We start from the raw sequence: 26129 nt of genomic DNA, 5'->3' as shown, positions 1-26129 counted from the left end.
TAGTTTTATGCTTCCAATATGGCATTAGAAACTTCATTTAACAAAGATACTTAATACAGAGCTCATGTTTCCAGATCATTTTATCTGATTCAATAGTAGCCTTTTTATTACACATACACCAGCAGTCAGAGTATCTACTCCCACATGCAATGTGAATTAATAAATCTGTAACCAGTGATCTGTGTAAGAGATGACATTTTCAGTCAATAAAACTAATGCCATACTCACGGTGAAGGTTGGTGGGGCTGGTTTTCAGCATTTCTTGGTGTTTTGCAGGCAGCAGGCTTCGCCATGTCCCTGACAACACACCTGGGGCGCATGATAGACAGCACAACGCACTATTAATTATAAAAAGGGTAGAACACATCTGGAAATTAAACACGGTACTGAAAACACAGTCTAATGGAAAATCTTTGTAAGCCCCTTTGACCTTAACCTGGAGGCCCTGGAAAAGCCCTTAGAGTTGGATATTTTGACTTAGACTTCCAAGAGCTCAATTACACCCAAATAAAAATCTGTGCTAGCCTCTCTATTTGATTTTCCTTTAAGCACCAATAAAATAACTGTCAGCAGTTTTCCCCATAGAAGAAATGCTACTGAAAGCTTTGGCCTCGCCATGCGATGACATCTGAAAGCTTAAAAATACGAACAGCTGTTGCGTTGATATGTTAAAAGATGGGCAGGATTTCTTGTGGCTTTGGTTATTTTACTAAAAGATACGGACTCTTGTTTCCTGCCATTCATTACCACATAGGTTTTTTTCTTTATGCAGAAAGAGATCTAACAAGCCTTAAGACATTCTCCATGTTCAAAATCCCCTTCAAGTTAAGAAAAGAGAAAGACTTAAAAAGAAATGTTCATATGTAAAGTATTTTTGTGTGTGTATGTATGAAATAAATAGGGAAGATACCTCCACAATGTGAAAAAACATAGTAAAAGGTCTTTGCGTCTTAAGTCCTCCATTACAGGTTAAATAAATGCAGAGGATAGACAATTTAACAGAGCTCCAAAGGGCAGCAGAATATACTCTCACCCTTGTGTCAACGGGGCATACAAGCATTGAAGAGATTCATTGGCAGAAATTCGAAAACACCCCCATCTAAGGCTGTACTTGGATGGCTCAGATATCCCTTCATCTCAAAAGCTTTAAAAAAGACTGCTTTGAATAGGGAAGCCTTGGTTATAAAGCTGAGACCCCACATCTTAGACTTTGTTAAATGGAAAAGCCCCTTAGGACCCAGCTTTCTCAACCATGAATCTGGTTCTTAACAACTCTCATGGAGGCTTCTGGGAGGTTTGACTATACTACTAATATTTAAAGCCAGTCATATTATTCCAGAAGTGGATCACTGGTGAGGCAGTGGCAGATAAAATGTTTTCCCAGAGTTAAAAGCTGCATGGCAAAATTCTCCACTTCTGAAAGAAATGATACAGGGAAACATGGACACAACGCACAGAAACGTGCACACACACATACTGCTCATTCCAAACGAGGTCAAGTAAGACTTAGAAATCAATATGTAACGTGACGAGAAAAGAAAATGGTACCATTTTAAAGCCTCGATATACTTCCCTCCTAGGATAAAAGTAAAGAAAGGTGGCATTTGTCAAGAACTAATGCTAAACTCTTAATGGACTGGTCAAGAGATAGGAGTCAAAGACATCCACAGGAACCACAAAGCCTTCTGTTGTTGTTCTAGTTTTATGGAGGGGGAAAGCCATTCAGGCATCAGGGTTAAGGGAATTACCAAGTAGGCACTTGGTTAGGAAGAAATAATGTCCTGGGATTTCTGAGCTCTGAAATGTTAGTCTAACTTAGACAAAGTACAGTGCTCAGAAAGTCACATTTCATAGCACTGGAAAATCTTTAGCAATTCCCACTCAACTAAAAATAGTACATTTAGCATATTTAATCTACATGCACTGGTTCGTTAAAATATCGGAAATATCACCAACTTTGGAAAACATTTTGAAGAATTATATCTACGAGAAACCATATGCAACATTCTGTCTTAGTTCATTTCTTTTTTTCCCTAAAGTTTCAGGAAGTTATAAAAAGCTTTAAAATAAAATAAATCAGCCGCTTTAATTACAGTTTTCCTTAGATATGCTTTTAAGTAACTCTATTCTAATAAATGTGGATTATCAGCCAGCACTAAAGGTAGGATCCTAAGTAAAACTTTTTTTTCCCCCTGAGTGAAAGATCGTATCTTTGTAAGAAAACTCTCATCTAATCTCAAGTACCCAGTGGTTTTGGTGTAAAAGCACAACAGCTGACATAATGCTTCTGTCTGCACAACTATAGAATCTTTCAAATAAAAACTTTATTTGAATCCTGAACTTTATACATTGGATAATGAAAAAAATACATCAACAATCAAAAAATTTAGTATTTACAATTAACTTAAATATAATTTTAGGCACCTGGGTGGCTCAGTCTGTTAAGTCTGCCTTCAGCTCAGATCATGATCCCAGGGTCCCGGGATTGAGCCCCACATTAGGCTCCCTGCTCAGCAGGGATCCTGCTTCTCCCGGTCCCTTTGCCTCTCCACTTCTGCTCTCTCTCTCACTCACGCTTGCTCTCTCTCAAATAAATAAATAAAAATTTTTAAAAAATAAAAATAATATAATTTTAAATATACTTAATATACTTTAATTAATTCTTAAAAAGCAGGTAAACAACATATTTTTCATACTAACATATATTCTGACCACAAGGCCACAGTGATACAGCTGGCTACTGAATCTGTGTTTTGGGGGGAAAACCTATTGTTTCAGATTGTTAAATTATTCCACCAATTTGATGGGGCTCTAAAGTATGGTAATATGTATTCCTACATTTTCTAATTTGACTTCTTTTTGGCTGAAATTTCTCCCAGATATAAGAAAGAAAAGATTTTTTAAAAACCTTTATGCTCAGATAGATATATAAGATATATAAAAAATACATAATACACTTGAGATTTTGTTAGCTTGTGTGGATTAACATTTCTTTAAAATCATAACTGAACTGTGTTGTGTCTGGCATATCACAGTTTGGAGGGGTAAGCTGTAATAGTTTTTACAGTTCTAATATGCAGAAATTGTTTAGCACCAGTACCTTCTATTATCTCCCATGCATTGAACTTGTATCATATAAACCCCTCATACTTTAAGAAACACAACAATATTTCAGTATGTTGTAGCTCTTAAGTGTCTTCCTCTACATATGATTTATTCCTTCAGCCAGACATAAGGAGGCCACAAACCCTGCCAAAGTGCTGACTTCCCAGAATTACTATGGATCAAGAGACTAGGAGTTCAAGGGGTCTGACCTCTTATTCTCTGCAACGTCTTTAATTCCTCAGGGATTTACGTGGACTTTTAACAGTCTTCAAACTGCAAGGGAGCATTCCCTCATCACTCAAGCATCACGGCAGATTTATGCAAATGAGACATTCTGCAACCACCTCAGGGGAATGCTCCTCCTGACTCCGCCCTCAGCACTGCTGGATTTTATGAATGACTGCAATCAATGCGATGAATGGCTGCCAACTGCCCACTCAACCACTTCTATTCCTCCCTGCACGTACACACTAGAGAAACTCGAACTGCCACAAGCCTGTCAATGAGGTTATGGTTAGACTTTTCATCTCTCTGAACAGGAACTAAATGTGCTTCCAGATACTCAGAGTATGTGAGTTTAAAATCCTAAATGCCTTAAAAAAAACACAATGTACATAATTACTTTCTCTCTTTTGAGCTTCCATTTTGGTTCCTGTAATCACTACCCACCCCTCTTGACCCACTTGCAAAAAAACAAAACACTATTTTATGAAACTTTATATCTCAATTTGAACTTTATCTAAATTGTTTTATCTTTCATGACTAATGTCAGGAAACTAGTTACTGTGCACTCAGCTGTCAAACAGATATGACATGTTTACATTTCTGTTCTCAATTTCTTGGTTTTTGAATTTTACTGAGATTTCTCCTATCACCACTGGAGATAAGTACATTCAAACAATGTCTGGGAAAAAAGTGTATTTGTATTTACTCCCCAAGTGTTATTGTACTAGTCTGCATTTGTCCTAAAAAAGCTTAGAGACAGTTAAAATAACATAAGATTGAGAAAATGAAAAATTTTAAAAATACACTATCTTCTGATTTGCAGGTCACTAATTAACCATATATAGAGGGGTGCCTGGGTGGCTCAGTTGGTTGAGAATCCGACTCTTGATTTTTGGCTTGGGTCATGATCTCATGGTGGTGAGATCAAGCCCCACATCGGGCTCCTCACTCAGCTGGAGTCTGCTTAGAAATCTCTCCATGTCCCTCTGTGCCCCCCCTCACACGCTCTCTCTCTCCCTCAAAAAAAAAAAAAAAAAGATAAATAGAGAGAGAGAGAGATAGAAAGAAACAAGGATTTTCCAGCAGCCATCTCCATCTTGGCTGATTGCAAATACATTTCTCTAGCTGTTCAGGCCAATAACTTTAGACTTTATTTTTCTTTTCTTACACCTTGCATCCAATTCATAAAATTGGTTCTGCTTTCAAAATATGTTCAGGGTCTGACCATTTTTTACCTCCTCAATTATTGCCATCCTGTCTTGAGACATTATCACCATTTACTTGAATTTGCACAAGACCTTTAACTGGTTGCCCAGCATTTACCCTTGCCCTCCTTCTCTAGTCTATTCTCAACTCAACAGCCAGAGTGACTCTTCTGAAAGATAAATTAGATCATGACTCCTGTGCTCAAAATTCTGCAATGGTTCCCAGGTTTACTCACAAATAAATTGCCAGAGTCCTCAGAATATAATCTGGCCTCCCATAACTCTAGAGTTCATTGCTTACTACTCCTTGCTCCCTACTCTCTCCCTCCCTTCTTGCTCATTCTGCTCCAGCCACACTGGCTTCCTTGCTGGCTTTCCTCAAATACACCAGGCATGATCTTACTTTGCATCCCTTTCACCAACCAACTTTTCCCTCTGTCCGGAATGTTCTTTTCTGATATTGGTATGACTAACTCCCTTACCTCTTTCAAGACTTTGCTCAAATATCAGTTCTTGAAGGTTCCCATTCTGATTATTTTACTTACCACTATAAACTGCTTTCCCATAGCCACCATACTTCTATATGTCCAGTGCACTCTACCTTGCTCTACTACTTACTAAAGTTTACTGCCTCCCACTGATGAAATACGAAGTGCTCAAGAGGAGGGATCTTGGTCTCTTTGGTTCACTGACATATGCCAAGAACCTAGAACAGTACCCGACATAATAGTCACTTAATATATATTTGTTAAATGAATGAATAAGATAAAAAGGGCAAAAGCTGTAGATTTCAAGCTTGAGTAATTTTAACACTCTAAAACAGTGATTTAGAATAGATTCTAGGTAACACTTTTTGCAAGATTACAGCATATTTCTATAAAATATTTAAAAAATACAAGTTGATTTATGGCCAACAAGTTTTATGACTTGAATAACTTCACTAAGTGTATTTTTATATGGTTTGACTAAGTTTCATTCTCTTTCTGAACAAGAAAAAAGATATTTCCCAGCATATGACTTATTTAGTGGAAAAGACTCTTTAATGTCAAGTCATTGGTTGAACCAGCAAGATATATTTAACATATAGTGTACTGATATTTTTTATCAAATAAAACTTTAAAATAATTTTATGTGAGGCAATTCATTAATAGTAAAGAGAGAAAATCCCTTTTTCTTCTGATTTTTCTAAACATGTAGGAAAATAAGGAGCTCTTTTGTTCATTTAATACCTATTATGTACCAAATGTACATAGCATATCTTATTCAATCTTCAAGATACTACCCTGAAAGGAGATATGATTGTCCCGTTTGACATATGAAGAAACTACACATCTAAGAGATTATTTTTCCAATAGTAATGGCAAATATTGATATTTTAAGAAGCCAAGATTTTTATCAAGGTCTCTTTGGCATCAAAGTTGATGTCCTTTCCACTACTGCAAGCAGCCCCCTGAAATTTACACAGAGGGTCAGGTTGGTTAAATTAGAAATGCAGAGTGATCTTAAGACCAATGGCAACACTATGAAATGTGAAATGAAAGACCACCTGCATATAGTAAAACCTTATATAAGAAAAAGAATCAAGAAAGCTAAAAAGATTTTTTAAAATACATTTTTAAGACAATACAATTGATAAAAATCTCTTCAAATATATTTTTCAAAGAAGGGCTTCAAAAGTGATCTCATTTCCACTCACAAATACTAAAAGAGAAAAAGCTGAAAAATATTACTTCAAAAAGTGAATTTTTAAAAATTGCATATTCATGTCAATTTAACCATGAACAAATGAATATGATGACTGTTACCCATAAGATGAAGATGGAATAGTAAAAATTCTACACCAGAAGGAGAGTGAATGTTGGTATTTTGAAAACCCAGATGTACTAATCACAAATCATCAGGGCCTGTTATACCTCTGATGTGCATTCAGGGAACCCTCAGAAACTACATTAGAGTAATTTTTATTTTAAAAAAGATGTGGAGGACAGGCGAAGTAGGTTCCTAATTATATGAAAAGGGAAGCCAGCTGGCCATTTTTCACAATGACTGATGAGGGTTGCTAAACCTCCCCTGAAGAGGCCAGGAAGTTATTCACAAAATCAGACAAAAAAAGTATAGGATTCTAAAATAAAGGTGATAACAAGATGAAGATTCACTAGAGATTAATGAGTGATTCTAAATTTTAGAAAAATGGATTTTGCAAAGGCTAATAAAAAAGAAAATGATAGGTAAAACATCAAGTCCAGGTCTTCTGAATTATTCAAACCTACTCCATTTATTAGCCCTTAATGTCTCCAAAATGCTAATAGGCTAATTTTGTTTCCTAATATTATTTCCAACATTTTGGCAATATGACCAATTAACCCCTTTTTATCCAAGCTACTGTCTTCTGTTAACATAATTAATTTCTTTTTCCATTCACCAATTCTTGAGATATTATGCATATCTATGGATTTGTATCTGCTAACATCCCCCACACACTGTCCCATTTACATTCTTCTACTTACTAACCTGTGTACATTCTCTAAAAGCCATCTGCTACCTGCAAAACAATACAACTTAAGAAAACTCAAAAGTACCAGAAATTTCCTACCACTAAACCTGCAAGAGAGAATTTCTGTTCATTCCCCAGAGCGGGGAAACCCATCTAGTAAGCAATTAATATGTAGCAGAGGTATCAAGGATGAGCCCTGAAATCATGTTTTGAATTCTCCAGGAGTACAAAGAGATGGGGCACAAGTGGAATTATGGTGGATCAATGCGACAAGGGGTGATATGAAAGTGGGGAGAGAGGATGTAGTCAAGTAGTGCAAATGGAAACCAAAGCTGATTTTAAAAAAGAGGAGTAATGAGGGAAGACGGTCTTTTTCATAGTTACGGGCAAGATTCTAGGTGAAGGAATTGGCCCTGGGAAAAGACAGAAGTTCAAGGTACAGGGAGAGAGGTGTGGAAGAGGTGGGGGAGGGGGAGGACAGAATCTGGTGAGAAAGCAATGTTGTTGGGAAGATAGAGAGGGATGGCATGAAACAAACAAGTAGGAGATTTGTGCCCAAAATGTCACCTTTCATTTGTCCCTAACTGCCATTTCCATTTTCTCCAAAAAAGATTATTACAGGATAATGTTCAGTGAGATTCATTTTGGAAAGGTTTTGGAGAGTGAAAATCCTCTCTCAACCTCTTCTTCTATTCCTAATTCATCTCCTTAGAGGCAGAAACTTCTGCTTAAAACTTCCCCACTCCTGCTTGTGCCTGGAGTAGTGGAGAATGTCTGAGGGAGTTCTCTCCTCCCAACCATCATCCACTAAGAGTTTGTTTTCACTAGTGACAAGGATTACCACGTCTCAAAAAGCAAAAGTAAGCAGGCAGTTTCCTCTTTTGCTTGTTGAGTGCAAGCATAGAGGGACCTCTTTTTGCTTCTGCTTGATCATCCAGCTTCCCTCAGTAAGCACCCTGAGCAGATCTGGGTAGGGCAAAGTCTGTGACTTTTTCTCACTAACCCAGCTGTGCAAGCTATTTAGGTAAATACATCTGAAGCCTGCTCAGAGGACTTAGTCTTTCAGATTTACAGTGAATTAAGAAAACAAAAATGAAACAATGATAACAGCAACAAAAGCTCACCTGGGAATGATAACCCACAGCAAATAAGGAGAACATCAAAAAAAGTTAAATAATATCTAATTTTCTCTAGTGAGGGAAGAAACATAGTGTAGATCAGCAAATTCAACCTGTTTTGTTCTTCTGGTACTCATGAGAGTGCTTCTGTGTGGAACACATCCCCATGGGCTCCAGGTTCACAAATAGAAGTCTCACCCATTTCTTTTCCATGAAAGAAAGACTATTGGCCTAAAAGGGAGTGAGAATGATAGTATTGTGGGGGTAACCCTGGAACTATCATAAAGTTATCCTAAAGAGGAAACTGTTTACAGCTTTTAGGTCAATTTCATTAATAAATAGTTCCCAGTACCCCTCACAGCTAACTTTTGTGCCTGCCAGCCCGACCAAGAACCACTGGTCTGAACTCCTGGCTCTGTTCCAAGCCTGGCTGAGTGTGGTCTCTCTATCTGAACAATCACAGACTTGAATGGGATGAGAGAGACTGCTTAGTCAGCAATAACACACAAGTCAGAGAGAACATGTAACTAAAATTTGTCTTAATTCAAAAAAGCAATTCAGCAAAACAAGATGAATTTAAACATATTTAGATAGGAAAACTATACAATCACAAAACAGAAAAATAACAGGGAATAATATCCGTTAAAATTTCTGAGTGCCTACAGTGGGTTAGGAGCTATGCTAAGAATTCCATATGCCATTAGTCATGGCACCTGGCGCTACCCAAGTTACACATTTATTTGTGAAATACCAATTTCTTCTTAGGAGATTCAATTCATCATTTCAAAAATCTATGGTATCTGTGAGGTACCTTGTTTTGAGCAAATAAATTATTTCATTGTCATTCAAATTTTAGCAAGAGGCACACAAATGTGATGAGTATTTCAAGTTTGAACCCCTCACACACATCTCCTTGCCACATTTCAATGTTGTAGAAGAATAACAAATAGTTGTCAGGTAATGGTTATCTACAGTCTAAATGTCCAGAGTAAAAAATGCAATTTGGTAGTAGAGAGAGATAAATGGTATTTGTAAAGATTATTGCCAGAGATTTTTTACAACTCACAATTTTTCTGCTTTTTATTTGTAACACAAAACCATAGCCCTTTGAATAATGATTTTAGGGTAGTTCTATATATCTAAGTATGCCTTTTCTCCACAAGCATTCAGTCTCCTTCCTCATCTGGGAGCCAGATAGCTAAATAAATATCTACTAAGAGGTCCATAATGGTTCCTTGGTGGTATTTAAGTGGATTTTAAATAGATAAAATAAAATGGGAAAATGAAACTTGGAAAAGGATTAATGAAATATTTCAAGCATTGCTTTCAATTAATTGTAACTATTTTCTCAACTGATTCACCTGCCTAGAAATTCAGAGAGAAAAATGGAGCCGGATATGAACATATATTGTACGTGGACTATTACTTGTGCATAAATATATACTATTTATTTTTTACTGTAAATAATATTTCTTTACTTTGTCAAGAGGCCACAATACTGGTGAAAAGTAAGATGTCTGGAAAGATAATGCAGTGAATATGACTTCTTACTCCTCACTTACAAGGGCAAACATTCTCTGAACACTGTTTTCTCTCTCTTGACTTGGTAGGACGGCCATTCTTATGGCTTCAAATGGGCTGATGGTTCACGACTTGTCATTTCCAGACTTGACCCCCATTATCTATCAGGTCTTGAATCTGTATGTACTTACTTTCCTAACAGCTGATCTCAAGCTAATTAAAATACTGAACTCAATATTCCTCCTTCTCTCAAACTTAAGCACCTCCCAAACTCTATATAGGAGTTAATCAAATCTTCCTAGGACTGATGGTCACAACCTTGATGCCATTATGACCTCTCACTCTCCTTAATGGACAATAAATGATTATTAAGTCCTCTGACTATTCCTTTGAGGGATCTCTTGAAATTGTCCTTTCTTATTTTTGTATACTACTTCCAAATTCATTTTCTCTCTTGAATGAAGTGCTGGAGTGGTTTTCCTTAAATTCCATTTTCTTTTATTCACAGGTTCTGTAAAATGGCTCACATTCTCCAACCTGTCAAATACATATACAGCTATTCAGTTCCAGGGTATTTCTTTGACAAATGTCCTCATTCACTAATCTCTTCTTCTTAATTCCTAATACAGCCCATTTCCCAAGTCAGGTATATCTATCTCAAATTTTTAGAACATAATTTTGTCATTTTCATCTCCATTCCATATACCATTTTTCTTACTGAAAATTATCTGCCTTCTTTTCCCTTTCCATTAATTTTTAGTTCTTTCAAAATCAACTGAAATGTACTAAACTCCAGGAAGCCTTCCAGGCTAAGGACTCTCATTAATCCTTCACCAGTATATTCTAAAAAATGGGTCTTTATCTGGGCAAGAGAGACTTTGTTTAATAGCTGAAGCTCAACTACTGGGAAGAAGTTCAATAAATGTCTGCTTTAGAAATAGGACATGAAATGGAGGCATGTTCCAAAGCGCCAGCTGGAAAGCCCTGATGATTATGTCATCTCTGGGATCAGTGGACAAATACTTACAGGACACCTACTCTGTGCATACACCATGACAAGTACTGTGATCACAACCTGAATCAAGTCAGTCTGTTCATCAATAATGATGATAATAAGAATAACTGACATTTACTGAGCATTACATGGACTTTTTTCAGCTCTTTATATGCATTAACTCATGTGATCCTCACAACTCCATGTGCTAGGCAGAGAAAATAACCACTTAACATTGCATTTACAAAGCCCTGTTATATATAAGTTGCAACAGTCTTAGTTCAACAAACTGAACTCTATTTGAATACCATTTTATTTCCTTGAAACTGCTTAAATTATCCATTTTGTAATATAAAAATTATCTTCAAATGTAGGTAAAAACAAGATTAAGTGTAGAAATCTAGATTAGTAATGCAAGAAAGGATGACTTTTCCCCCAAAATGCTAAATATAAATATTTTTATTTTGAAGAATAAAAGTCTAGTCTGTTATCATCTACATGTAAAAGAATGAAACTGGACTACTTTCTAACACTATACATAAAAATAAACTCAAAATAGATTAAAAACCTAAATGTGAGATCTGAAACCATAAAAATCCTAGAAGAGAACACAGGAAGTTATTTCTCTGACATCAACCATAGTAACATTTTTCTAGATAAGTCTCCAAAGGCAAGGGAAACAAAAGCAAAAATAAAATATTGAGACTACATCAAAATTAAAAGCTTTTGCACAACAAAGGTAACCATCAACAAAACAAAAAGACAGCTTACTGAATGGGAGAAGATATTTGCAAATGATATATGTGATAAGAGGTTAATATCCAAAATGTATAAAGAACTTATATAACTCAATGCCAACCCCCCCCCCCAATAGTCCAATTAGAAAATGGGCAGAGGATCTGAATGGACATTTTTCCAAAGGAGACATACAGATGGGAGAGAGACAATCTCAAGTAGACTCCACACTGAGTGTGGAGCCTGATGTAGGGCTCAATCTCAGGACCCTGAAATCATGACCTGAGCTGAAACCAAGAGTCAGATGCTTAACTGACTGCACCACCCAGGCACCCCCCCAAGTCACTAACTTCTATGGCATTTGTGAACCTGCTGTAGGAAACCTAAAGCCACAGAGATTTCACTAGCCTTGGGATATAGCTAATTCTACTATGAAAGATTTCTGACTGTTGCAATATTCTTTTTTAAATGTCTACTGAAACTTACCCAGATGTAACTTCAACACATCAGTCCTAACTGAGCCCTTGAAAAGCTGTATGGAACTAGTTTGCTGCCTTTTACAGAGACCATCTTCTCATATATTTGAATTCAGTGGTCTTGTGTTCCCTCTACCCTCACTTCACTTCTCTTTATCATTAGCCCCTCAATCATCTTTCATTAGGCATGTGTTCGGTAGCTGCTCTTTCAGTTAACAACTCTCTTAAAAGTTAACTCCATTTGTTGTGCAGTGTTTTCACTCTAGATCTACAGGAAGGAACATAAACTCTAATGGCCTCTCTAATAGCCAAGTCATATAAAAAGGCCAACTGACAGAAATATAATCAAGGGAAATCATCAATGAGTGGCTTCCAAACATGGTCATACATCAGAATTATCTAAAGAGGTTTTTAAAAGGACAAAGTCTTTGGGTGATCGCCCAGACCTGCAGAGCTAGAGTTTGGGCCCAGGGATTTTCAAATGATTAGCTTCCCAGGGTGATTCTAATATGTCCAGGCAGGTGTCTGGGAACTCCTGATGAAGAATGAGCCATTCATTCACTCCATGGGAAAGTCTGAGTCCTTTCCTTTGAGAAAGCTAAACCACAAGAAATATCAAGTAACTTAAACCACATTATCATAGTCCCTCATAGAACAGCTTTTCGTGACTGCATTTTAATGTTATGCCTTCAGTTTTTACGACCAGTTGATACAAGAAATAGCTGCATGAAGTCAGTATCTGCCTTTAGTAGAAATTACTGGTGAGGTTGCTGTGTATTACATCATTTTGAGTCCTCTCTATAAAACTCCACATCCAGGGCACCAGGTTGGCTCAATAGGTTAAGTGTCCGACTCTAGACTTCGGCTCAGGTCATGATCTCAGGGTTTTGAGATTAAGCCCCAAAGTCCGGCTCTGCCCTAAGCATGGAGCCCGCTTAAGATTCTCTCTGAGCCACCCCCCTCCCTACCCGCTCGTGCTCTTTTGCTCTCTCACACTCTCAAAAAAAAAAAAAAAAAAAAAACTTCACATTCATCCCACAATTTTTGTTTTCAAAATTTAGCACCAAGAAAAATGTCATTCTTTGTTTATTACAAATACCTATCATGACTTCTTTTGGTCAAGGTTCCAAGGAAGTTCAGAGAAAAATTTAAAGTTTATCATAACAACACTTGACATGGTAACCATGTTTATAATCTAACCTCTTTTTTGATTATCAGTTTAAATTTCTATTTTACTGATGTTCTACTTGAAATCCTCTTGAGAAAAGCAAAACAGAATCACAGAAAGAAAATGTTAAAACTTTATCTCATAAAAAAATTAAAAGAATCAATTTTTCTTAAGTTTAAAAAATCTAATATGCCTTACAAAGTATACTCTGACATCTATAAATACACACACACATACACATATATGTATATAATTATGATAATGACATCTCACTAAAATTAAAATGTTATACAAAATTAACATTTCAGAAAGAATGTTTCATGGAAACATTCCATAGGAATTAGGTAAGTGTTATCACACAGAAAGAAAATGGTTTCATGGTCAAATAAATTTGGGAAACAAGTTAAATGGTTAAGTAGGGTATTTTACTGAATAGATTTTCAGAATCTTCAAAATGGTGGTGTTCATTGTTCACTTCTAAGATAGAAGCATACTTTGTAGCATTTCCCAAGGAATAGCATTCAGTTTGGGAAATGATGAAGTGACACTTAGTAACTGCAACATGAGAACTATTCATTCTCCAAGGAATATAATCGATGCTTGGTAAATTATCCCAAATGATAACACAGAATAGCAAATATGGCACTTTGCTTCAATAGGAAATATTTTCAACTGGCCACTTATTCTTTTTTTTTTTTTTTTAAGATTTTATTTATTTATTTGAGAGAGAGAATGAGAGAGAGCACAGGAGAGAAGGGAGGGTCAGAGGGAGAAGCAGACTCCCTGCTGAGCAGGAAGCCCGAAGCGGGACTCGATCCAGGGACTCCAGGATCATGACCTGAGCCGAAGGCAGTCGCTTAACCAACTGAGCCACCCAGGCGCCCCTGGCCACTTATTCTAAAAGCATAACTACATTTACCTGAACATAGGCAACTACCTCACATTTTGCTCCATTGAACATACCATAGAACTCTTAGAAAGTTCATCTTCCAAGTGACAATACAGTTTCAGGGAACATAGTTTTCTCCATTCCCATATATTAATTTTACAGAGAGATGACCCACACAAGGTACTTAATAAATTCTTTCATGACTAAGCATCCAATATAAACTCATCAAAGGCACAGACTTTGACTTAAACTAATAATTCTTTGTGTAAAGCCTAGAGTTTTTGTTTGTTGACTGGTTGGTTTTTCACACTGGTAGCAATCAATATATTTATGTAAACTTCAAGGTAAATAACTAAAAAGCCATAGAAATCCTAATGTACTTCTTTGAAATTCCCAAGTTAGATGTATGAGGAATAAAAATGTAATCATTGCAGTAGGTAGACTGTATCTGTCATGCTAATAGTAAAGAGGAAATGTAAGAAAGTCTTTAACATTTTCATTGCTCATAAACACATTTTATATAGTCATTTTTCAAGCAAATAACTGTATAGCTTATTTTGCCTGCAGAGAAATTTCAAAAGGTAATAAGACACTTTCTCTAAAACCACGTAGTTACCTTATTGAAAATTTTTCTATTTTATCTCTTATGTATAAAATTTAGTAAATCAACTAAAAAGATGTGACATTGACAAGATTGTCTTTGTCTACTCAAATTACCCATAATTTTATTGCTCTGTTACTGAAAATGACCCCCTTATTTTGGAAATAATATTTTAGGTTTTGTAACTATGTAGTTAAAACTTACTGATCCTTCACCAATGATACAAATTTAAATATTTGACTTCAGCAAACTAGGAAATTTTGCCCCCAAAGGAAACTATTATAATCATAAATATACAAGTCACACTGATAGAAAACATTTACATTATATATACTATAAATGCCTTACATATAGGTACATATATAGGGCTTATATCCAGAATATATAAAGAATTCTTATGAATCAATAAGAAAGCAATGTATACTATGAAGCAGAGATCTATTCCTAGGTATTTACTCAAGAGAAATGAAAACATATGTCTACAAAATGACTTTTACAAGAATATTCAGAGTAGCCTTATTCATAATCTAAACTGGAAACCCAGGTGTTTGAAAAGAATCATGGCATATTCATACAATGGAATGTACTCCTGATATGTGCAACAGTTATGAATGAATGAGTGAATCTTAAAAATAATAGTGGGGCTCCTGGGTGGCTCAGTCATTAAGTGGCTGCCTTCAGCTCAGGTCATGATCCCAGCATCCTGGGATCGAGCCCCGCATGGGGCTCCCTGCTCAGTGGGAAGCCTGCTTCTCCCTCTCCCACTCCCCCTGCTTGTGTTCCTGCTTTCGCTCGCTCTCTCTCTGTCAAATAAATAAATAAAATCTTTAAAAAAAATATTCTGTTGATGGGGTGCCTGGGTGGCTCAGTCAGTTAAGCATCTGCCTTCAGCTCAGGTCATGATCCCAGGGTCCTGAGATCAAGTCTTGCATCGGGCTACCTGCTCAGTGGGGAGTCTGCTTCTCCCTCTGCCCCTCTCCCTGCTTGTGCTCTCTCTCACTTGCTCTTGCTCTCTAAGTAAATAAATAAAATCTTTAAAAAATTTTTTTGTTGAGCAAAGAAACCAGGCATAGAGTTCTTACTGCGTGATTCAATATTTATGAAGTTCAAGAAGAGGTAAAAGTAATCAATGGTGACAAAAATCAGAAAGTAGTTGCCTCTGGGTGTGGAGGGGTTTGGGGGAGAGGCTAGTGGGAATGTTTTATACCTTGTTTTAAGATGTGGTGACACAGGTACATACAATTGCCAGTATTTATCAAACTGAACACTTCAGATCTGTACATTCTATTGTATATAAATTTTATCTTTAAAAAAGTAAAAAATAAATAAGAAAAATAACTGATGGCTCAAAGAAAGAAGGGAAAAGTCTCATAATTTAAGGATATGTCATCTCTTATGCAAGTAGAATATAATTTAATGTGTTTCAGAAAATAATAATTCCACTAAACCACTGTGGAAGTCAAACAATTAATACACTTTTTCAAAGTGAACAATTTATTCCTTTATACCTTGTCAGAATCAGAAGGATAAATATAAACACAGTTAAAGCTAAGAAATTTGTTTTGTGTAGGAATACTTTTCATCAAGTTGAATTATTACATATACATGAAGAACTTAAAGGAGTTTTTAAAATAGAGTTCAGGAAAAGGACAAACCATAGTACCGTATGCTTAAAACATTTATTTAAAAGGTAAATTTGCTTCCACTATTTCACACAAAATATTACTTAAGAACAGGACCAGCATTTATGGATAGAAAAAATCCTAAAATTGGTATTTTGAAAGACTGTCTACATTTTATGTAGAACTGAAAATGTATCTTATGCCATATGCCTTATGACATTTATTTTCTAAGAAATTCTGAGCATTAGTTACAATTTCTAAGAGAAAAATCTTACACCAAAAGGTTTTAAAAATTATTTTTATTAGAAAAATACTAAAAAATACAAAAAGTCATGAAAAGCACATCAATTCTTATTACTTAAAAAAATGCATAAGTGAAGGTCAGCCATCACTACTTCCCAAACCTCTTTAGTCTATATCTTCTATAGGCATAAACAGTTTAAGACTCCAAAGGCAATTTGGTAAAAAGCATATTCCTGTAACTTCAATCCATTTGGTTGAGGTTTGAGAATCTAGAAGAGTCAGCCCGAAGTCAGTAAAGTAAGCTATTTCAATGTATCTTTATTCTAGGAGGTAAGTATGTTTTTATATTAAGGGAAAAAAAACTAACTTTGAAAGGAAAAAGAATAGTAGTAATGGGAGGGTATGAAATAATGGAAAAAATAATGAGAAATAAGTCAGAATGTTAACATGCTTTCATAGACAATTTTACATCAGTGGATCCACTTCTCTGCCCTTAAAGTTCTTTTCTGCTCTGTGGTTGATTAAATTACTATTCAAAAATATTCATTCCCTCACTCCTATACCACCTCCCCATTTCCTTTTACTGGGTTGCGCTATGCCACTTGCTTTAGCATCATGGTAACCAAAGTGTATTTCCTGCCCCAAATTTTGGGCTTTGCAGTAGGATGTTAGCAGATTGAGGAGATGTAATGAGAAAGCTTGAAATGTGCTCGTGCATTTGTATACTGAGGCTTGCCCTCTTCAATTGCCATTACCATGAGACAAATGAAGCACATCTGGACCCAACCTATAGCTTGAAGCCAACCTCTTGTGAAGCCCAGCCTAGGTTACATTTACCCAGCCAACCTGAAGAAGCATCAAGAAACTCAGCTGACATTAGCTGGGATGCTCCAGCTATCCCACAGATATCTAAAAGAAGTCTAGATAATATTTAAGCTGATGCATGCTGATGCACTGAGAGTTTTAAGGCTAATTTCTCCTCTTACCTCCAGAATGACTTCTAGGCCCCATGGGAGATAGGCATGTATTCAGTTTCAAGAAAGACTTCTTTTCCCACTATAGCAGGTCCAACCTCTGCTTAGCATGTTTTCATGATACCCAAGTTCCAGGTGTCCCGGTATTTCCTAGTATGCACTTATCCTAGGCCTGTTCTCTAAGGATGGGACCCCATGAGACCCCCCATCACTATTTACACACTATGATTTTCCAAGGTCCTCAAAAATTTCCAGATTTGAGCTGAAGCTAATTCATAATAATATCAATGAGAACAATCAAAATCTTCGTGAAGGCCAGGACTTTGTTCATTTTATTCATTGCTGTACTTCTAGTTCCTGGTGTCTGGTACATGATAGGTGCTCAATATACATTTGTTGAATAAATATGTTGGACATTTTTTTTTTAAAAGATTTTATTTATTTGTTAGAGAGAGACACAGCGAGAGAGGGAACACGAGCAGGGGGAGTGGGAGAGGGAGAAGCAGCTTCCCGCCGAGCAGGGAGCCCGATGTGGGACTGGATCCCAGGACTCTGGGATCATGACCTGAGCCGAAGGCAGACGCTTAATGACTGAGCCACGCAGGCGCCCCTGTTGGACATTTTTTTCAGTATAATGGCTATATTGCATAGGAACCTTTAGTATATTCACTAAAAGGACAGAGTTACTAGATTTCCCACCAACTCCACATAATAGCATGTAACACTATACATTATCATTACTCAGTTTAAGTCAGGGTCAAGCTTGGATATGATGGAACTGCCATGTGACCACCAATCTGGACCTTCATTTGGAAAAACATAACAACTACATACCCAAATCCAATTACCCATTTTCATCTTACTAGGAAGCAAGAGTATTGTCTTAGAATGATGGTACGGTAGAGCAGCAAGGCAGAGTCAGAACTGAGTTTGAGGCTTTGCATGCCACTTACTGCCTAGAAAATGTTAGGTAAAAAACTTTCTACTCTTATTATGGTCCAACACAGTGAGCTTAATAATATATCTCTGGACCCTGAGAGAGCTCTTAGCAGTAACAAATGAAGTAATGTGTATAAAATGCACTGAAGATAATCAAGCATTATCAAATTGTACAGTATTGCTTTAATACTGTATTTCTTTTACCCCACTTTTAATATTACATTGGAAATAGAGTCATTCAAAAATTGTTTGTTGTATGTAAGAATGTAGTTGAATAAATATCATCATCATTACTAACATAGTATGTGATCAATGACAGGTTCTGAGGGCAAGAAAACAAACAACCTTCTGCAATTAGGAGATATAAAATGTAATAGTCAAGTTAAAGCTAGCTATGACTTAAGTAGGAAAAAAGTCTCCATTTACCATGTTATCAATGTAAAGGAAACAATCTAAACAATCCATCACAAATCAGGATAGGGAACAAAATACAAAAATTGCATCCTAATCTTCATGTAGGCTTATTTTGATTTCTCCTATCTTCCAATCTTACCACAGTCACCCAACCAAGAATATATTCGATTTTTGCATGCTAATTTTAAGAAAAAAATTTAAATGCCAAGTTTTACAGCTATTTACAGTATGTTTCTGCATTTTAAATATTATCTAGACTTCTGGCTTTCTTTGTAAAGGCAGTTCAATAAAAATGTAAACATGAAAAGCAAGCATGTATAAAAAGTATGGTTCAGGCATCCCTTACTTTTGAATTTTATTTCTTCTTTTTATTTTAGGAGGAAGTTTGTGTTATTTCATCACTTTGGTTAAAAATGCATCAGATGATAGCACTTAAAACTGGCTTTAAAAGTAGAAGCTGTCTTAGTAGAAAAAAATGTTTTTGGAGGAAAGCTTAGATAGCAAGTTTTTTTTTTAAATAAATCTTGAAACTCTTGGACAAATCATAGTTCTCAAACATTCATATACAAATTATGGAAGAGGCTTTTAAAATTATTCTAATAAACTTGCAACTGCAAGTTTTCTAAGAAGTTGTTTTTTCATTCACATTTTGACTTAATTCACTATCACCAAACTTAATGATAGATTCAAATGTCCAGGTGTCTACTGTCAGGGAGGCTAAACATTCAAAATTCAAGTTATTGGTTTCTCCTTTCTAGAATGATTTTCTGGATTGCAAATTCTTGACTAATCTCTGATGTTCTTCCTACCTAGAGGCTTCCAACATAACTAGTTCAAGTTTGTTTTTTTTTTTACATGGAGATACAATTTATATATAATAAAATCCACTCATTTAAAGTATACACTAGAGGAGAGGTGGGGGGGATGGGCGAAATAGATGAAGGGGATTAAGAGTACATTATCTTGATGAACACTGAGTCATATACAGTATTACTGAATCACTATATTGTACACCTGAAACTAATATAATACTGTATGTTAACTACACTGGTATTAAAATAGAATTAAAATTAAAAAATAAAACTATGCATGTGTGGCTTATATACTGTTCCATTTAAATAATACATTTCAAAATAAAACACCTTAAAAAGAAAAAATAATACTTACTTATATGTGCTTTGACAAGTGTTTACAGCCTTGTAACCATCACCACAGTAAAACATTTCTATCACCCAAAAGAGTTCTCTCCTGTCTTCTATAGTCAATCTCTTACCCTTTACCCCACTTCCCCTATCCTAACCCCATGACAACCACTGATGTGTTTTTTTTTATAATATCTGTAATTTTGCCTTTCCTAGAATGTTAAACACATGGAATCATCTAATATGCAGTGTTTGACTTCTTTCAGTTAGCATAGTATTTTTGAGATTCATTTGTTTCACGTATCGGTAGTAGGGTCCTAAAATTTTATAGCTGAGTAATAGGCCATCTCTTGGATGTATCATTGTTTGTTTATTCACTCACCAGTTGATGATCATTTTATTGTGTCCAGTTTTTGCCTATATGAATAAAACTTCTATGACTACAGAGAACAGGTCTTTGCAAAGTTATATTTCTTCATTTCACCTAGGAGTGGCACTGTTGGGTTATATGGCAAGTGTATATTAATTTTATAAGAAATTGCCAAACTGTTCTCCAAAGTGACTACACCATTTTACATCCCCACTAGCAGTATAGGAGAGAGAGTTCCAAATACTCACTCCTTAACCATTCGATGGAAACATTATAATTGATCATTTTATATAATAACACATGATGACTTGACGATTCATAGCCACTTAAGTTAGGTTAATTTAACATTATGGAGATTACGAGTTGGCCTATCTCATTTCATTCCTCCTGTATCTCTACAAGGAGAGTATACTTAATATCTTCATTTTTTAGATGAGAACACTGGAAACTTAGAGTGGCTAATCTGCTCACAAGACAAGTGACAAATTTGGAACCTTATCTGAGGCGGTCTGATTCCTAAGGCCACTGCAGCGTGTAGGAAACAACTGGTGGCTGCCTATAAAAATATACTTGTAAAACATGTAAAACATAGCATGCAGTTGTTTTCTCTCATTACTTTTTTCTCCTGATCTTTGGAGAAAGAAGAAAGCCTTAAATGGCTTTCCTTGTTAACTTTCTATGCCCAGACCCAGGGATCTAGGAGGTGACATTCCCAAGTAAGCTTACATCCTAATTAAGATACTGAGATCAAAGTTGCAAGTCATATCCATTCTTCCATTCCTATTCCATATATACCCTGAATCCACATTAAGGCACTGCATATGTATCTTAAAATATACCTATAAGCACTTAGACGGACAAATTCTCATACTACGAAAATGTCTTCAGCGCAGTTTGAAATGCACTTGTCTAATTGCCAGGGGCAAGGCAGGTCACTAGGGACCATATGATGGGTGTACTCAGAGCCCAGCTAATCGTCCTTTGCCTCTGCTTTGCAGGCCTGAATTAGCTTATGCCCTCACTCTATTTATAGGTTTGATGAGTAAACTTAGATTCTTCTAATGTACAAAAACTAAAAATACAAGGGGATATGATTTGGCAAGGTCAGTATTCTAGCAACTTTACATGTCCCCAGGGCATTCCTGCTCTGATAGCCCAGAGGAGTTCCCAGGTCACTTCAAATGCAGTGTTCTTCCTACCTTCTCCTTTGGTTGGCATTGTCCATCCCTACTGCCCAACTTTCCCTTATCTCCAACCATGAAAGTATTATGGCCCATATAATATTACTAGTAATCATGAAACTCACATTTTGGACACAATAAGTGCATCAAAAAATATCAAAGCCTTTATAGTGTCTCTAATTTACATAAGAGGAAAACTGAGTCTTAGAAAGCTATGTAGCATGCTCAAATGACACAGATAACAAATTAGGGTTCTTTTTTTTTTTGCAATTTTTAAAATATTTTATTTTATTTTATTACGTTATGTTAGTCACCATACCATTCATCATTAGTTTTTGATGTGGTGATCCAAGATTCATTGTTTTCTTATAACACCCAGTGCTCCATGCAGTACGTGCCCTCCTTAATACCCATCACGGGGCTAACCCATCCCCCCACCCCCTCCCCCTCTAAAACCCTCAGTTTGTTTCTCAGAGTCCATAGTCTCTCATGGTTCATCTCTCCCTCCGATTTCCCCCCTTTCATTTTTCCCTTCCTTCTCCTAATGTCCTCCATGCTATTCCTTATGTTCCACAAATAAGTAAAACCATACGATAATTGTCTTTCTCTGCTTGACTTATTTCACTTAGCATAATCTCCTCCAGTCCCATCCATGTTGATGTAAAAGTTGGGTATTCATCCTTTCTGATGGCTGAGTAATATTCCATTGTATATATGGACCACATCTTCTTCTTTTTTTTTTTTAATTTTATTATGTTATGTTACTCACCATACAATACATCATTAGTTTTTGATGTGGTGATCCATGATCCATTGTTTTCGTATAACACCCAGTGCTCCATGCAGTACGTGCCCTCCTTAATACCCATCACCAGGCTCACCCATCCCCCCTCCCCCCTCCCCTCTAAAACCCTGTTTGTTTCTCAGAGTCCATAGTCTCTCATGGTTCATCTCTCCCTCTGATTTCCCTCCCTTCATTTTTCCCTTCCTTCTCCTAATGTCCTCCATGCTACTCCTTATGTTCCACAAATAATTGAAACCATATGATAACTGACTTTCTCTGCTTGACTTATTTCACTTAGCATAATCTCCTCCAGTCCCATCCACGTTGATGTAAAAAGCTCCTGCACAGCAAAGGAAACAGTCAGCAAAACAAAGAGGCAACCCACAGAATGGGAGAAGATATTTGCAAATGACACTACAGATAAAGGGCTGGTATCCAAGATCTATAAAGAACTTCTCAAACTCAACAACCAAAAAACAAATAATCAAGTCAAAAAATGGGCAGAAGATATGAAAAGACACTTCTCTGAAGAGGACATACAAATGGCTAACAGACACATGAAAAAATGTTCATCATTAGCCATCAGGGAAATTCAAACCAAAACCACACTGAGATACCAACTTATACCAGTTAGAATGGCAAAAATGGACAGGGAAAGAAACAACAAATGTTGGAGAGGTTGTGGAGAAAGGGGAACCCTCTTACACTGTTGGTGGGAATGCAAGTTGGTACAGCCACTTTGGAAAACAGTGTGGAGGTTCCTCAAAAATTTAAAAATAGAGCTACCCTATGACCCAGCAATTGCACTCCTGGGTATTTACCCCAAAGACACAGATGTAGTGAAAAGAGGGGCCATATGCACCCCAATGTTCATAGCAGCAATGTCCGCAATAGCCAAACTGTGGAAAGAGCCGAGATGCCCTTCAACAGATGAATGGATAAAGAAGATGTGGTCCATATATACAATGGAATATTACTCAGCCATCAGAGAGGATGAATACCCAACTTTTACATCAACAAATTAGGGTGCAAATTCAAGTAATCTTACTCCAGAGGTTACTCTCCACCACATTATACTGTGCCCAAGAGCTCTGGATCTGATCCAAGTGGGTGTAAATAAGTGTCCCTAAGTCAAGGCTTTTTGTCATTCTGCAAACCTGCCACGACTCAAGGCTGTTCCTCATCTTAGAATGCTATTCTGCCTGAAGACCCTTTACATTTTCTTCAAGGCCAAATTCTGGTGTCACCTCATGAATCCTTCCCTAACTCATGTAGAAGTTTCATTTTCCATGTTCCTGTGGTCTCTGACATCTCTCCCATGCACTCACTTGAATTGTTTTATAATAATTTGCTCTAAGACTATCTCCTTCATTAAATCATGAGATCCCTGAGAGCCAAACTTAATGTGATATACCTCGTATCATTCCACATCAGCTAAGTTATGCTGCAAGACAAAGAGCATCTAAACCCCCTGGTTTAAAATAACAAAAGGGTATTTCCCATTGATTTTGCAAGTTCATCTCCGGTAGGTTGGGGCTCTGCCCCACAGGTTCTCATTCCAAGAGGCTCTAACATTAATACCATCATGAATTCCCCAGGCAGATGAAGAGAAATGTAGTAAACTGAACACTGGCTCTTAAGTGTTTTACTCAGAAGTATTTAAATGTCATTTCTGTTCATATTTCACTGGCCAAAGCAAGTTTCATGACCATGACTACATTAAGAAAGTAGAGAAGTATAATCCTAGCAAGTTCTTGGAAGAAGGAAAACCAGAGATATCTGATGAAGACTAATGATTATCTAAGTTGATATTCTCAGGATCTGGCAATACATATGTGGTCCATTTGATAAATGATAAATAAACTAAATAGATATTTTTAACTTGACATCTTTAAAAAACACAAATTGTGACCATATGCTAATAATATTTATTTTATTGATGTCTTATGAAATTAATCCCATTATTTACTATAATATCTTGAATATGTTCATTTACCCATTTTAAATATATTCACTCAAAATCCTTTAACAAGCTTTTATTTATTTTTATTTTTTATTTTTTTAAAGATTTTATTTATTTGACAGAGACAGAGACAGCGAGAGCAGGAACACAGCAGGGGGAGTGGGAGAGGGAGAAGTAGGCTTCCCGCTGAGCAGGGAGCCCGATGCGGGACTCGATCCCAGGACCCTGGGATCACAACCTGAGCCGAAGGCAGCTGCTTAATGACTGAGCCACCCAGGCGCCCCTTTAACAAGCTTTTAATGAGAAGCTACTGTATGGAGATTAGTGTGTCAGGTACTATTTAGGCTCAAACCATTATAAAATGTAATGCCTACATAATGTCTACTAAGAAATTTAGAGTATTTATACAAACATATATACCATACATACATATATATAATTAAAATATATATAATATATACATAATACATGTGTGTATACATGTGAGTACATGTGTTTAATACATGATTATTCCTTTATTCAATTAAATTATTGAGTATCTATCATCTGCAATGCACTCCTCCAAGAACTAGATAAAAAAAGAGAACAAGATTGACAAGGTCTTTGCTCTCACGGAGAGAGAGGGAAGATAGAAAATAAGCATTAAATACATAAATGAATAAGATAATTCTAGTTGATAAGTGCTAAGAAAAAATAATAAAACTGGGTCTTGGGCAAGAGTGACTGGCACGGTAGGGCTTTGTGCTGGACATCTTTTGCCTACCTCTTCTAATTCAATGTCTATCCCTGTCCACACTGCTCCAGGCCTGGGAGGCTCAGCTGTTTTAACCAAATCAATGGAATTTTTTCCCCTCTGATCTGGATTCACTTAGCCATTGGAAGGCACCTGCAGCAGATCAGAAACGAGAGAGTGAACTTGGGTGAGGTATTTATCTCCCCAAAACATTCCCTGTCAGATAGCACCCCTGTATCCCTCTCGTGAGTGCCACAACCCAATCTGTCCCTTTCCACGTAGCCCTATCCCTGGCTTTCTCCTTATTCCTTCAGGCCTAGAGAGGCACAGCCCCCCACTGTTAATGGCTATGAACTACTTTGCCATCCCTTGCTGCCTATCCTAAACATTGCTCACATCTTTGTAGTTAGTCCCTTTATTCGTCTCTTTCCAAATTGACCATTATATCATGCCATCTGTTACAGGAGACAATTAGATAGAAGCCTTGAAAATTTACACACACTGTATTCAGATATATACAGAAAACATAGGTGTTAGATTGTTCTATAAGTTATCAAAACTTCTGTAGGACTCCTCCCCTACAGGTAGGAACAAGTCCCCATCTGGATAAATCACTAGAAGTCAGTGAAGCATCATTAAAAAAGAGCTTTATTTATGATCTGAGGACCTTAATTCCAGTTCAGACTTTGGAATATTTTAGCTGAGTACCTCTAGGTCAGATATCTCATGATTTCTATGTACATTAAAAAGATAAAGTCCACATGCAATGTTAGGTATGGTTTCTACTGCTATTTTACTAAACCTTTAGCCTGTTTTTCAGAGAAATTTCCCAGCCTTATTTTCCACTTTTTTCTCCACTTGAAGACCTTCTCGCTGGTCTCACTACTCCTCTGCCCCACACTCTTCTCTCTAATACCTACCTCATGCCAAATCCACATTTTCTAAAACTATGATGTCTTCCAGAACATCTTCAAACTCTACCGTCCCTCACATCAAACGTGAGCAAGGCTTCCCAGGACAGCTGAGATGGTTGTGAGTGCCCGGCCTGAGGTACTGGTCATGGAAGAGCCTAGGGCAGGGGTGGAAGCTGGTTTGCCCTCCACACCACACTGGACACCAGGTGTGAGGCTAAGCCCACAGGAAAAAGCGGTGCCTCTACTTATCTGCACACTTCTATACTTATATATCTCTTTTCTAGCAACCTTTTCTTTTTAAAAGATATGTACACAGTAT

At 36.6% G+C, this 26129-nt stretch overlaps 1 protein-coding gene across 3 annotated transcripts in view; it reads right to left on the bottom strand.

Moving 5' to 3' along the window:
- RIMS1 (regulating synaptic membrane exocytosis 1) overlaps window positions 1-26129 on the bottom strand; it is a 492165-nt gene that overhangs the window by 405814 nt on the left and 60222 nt on the right. For 2 of the 3 annotated variants that reach the window (XM_045867077.3, XM_064597759.1), the window contains exon 2: window positions 229-309. The exons of the other annotated variant lie outside the window; for it this stretch is intronic. In XM_045867077.3, coding sequence (XP_045723033.2) covers window positions 229-309 — 81 coding nt within the window. The remainder of the gene's footprint in view (window positions 1-228; window positions 310-26129) is intronic. 3 annotated transcript variants of the gene reach the window in all.

Source organism: Mirounga angustirostris, unplaced genomic scaffold (genome assembly GCF_029215605.1).
Source record: "Mirounga angustirostris isolate CCGP_5_RB_7025 unplaced genomic scaffold, mMirAng1.0.hap1 SCAF_8, whole genome shotgun sequence".
Classification (NCBI taxonomy): domain Eukaryota; kingdom Metazoa; phylum Chordata; class Mammalia; order Carnivora; family Phocidae; genus Mirounga; species Mirounga angustirostris.
This window is presented reverse-complemented; position numbering and strand designations above follow the sequence as displayed.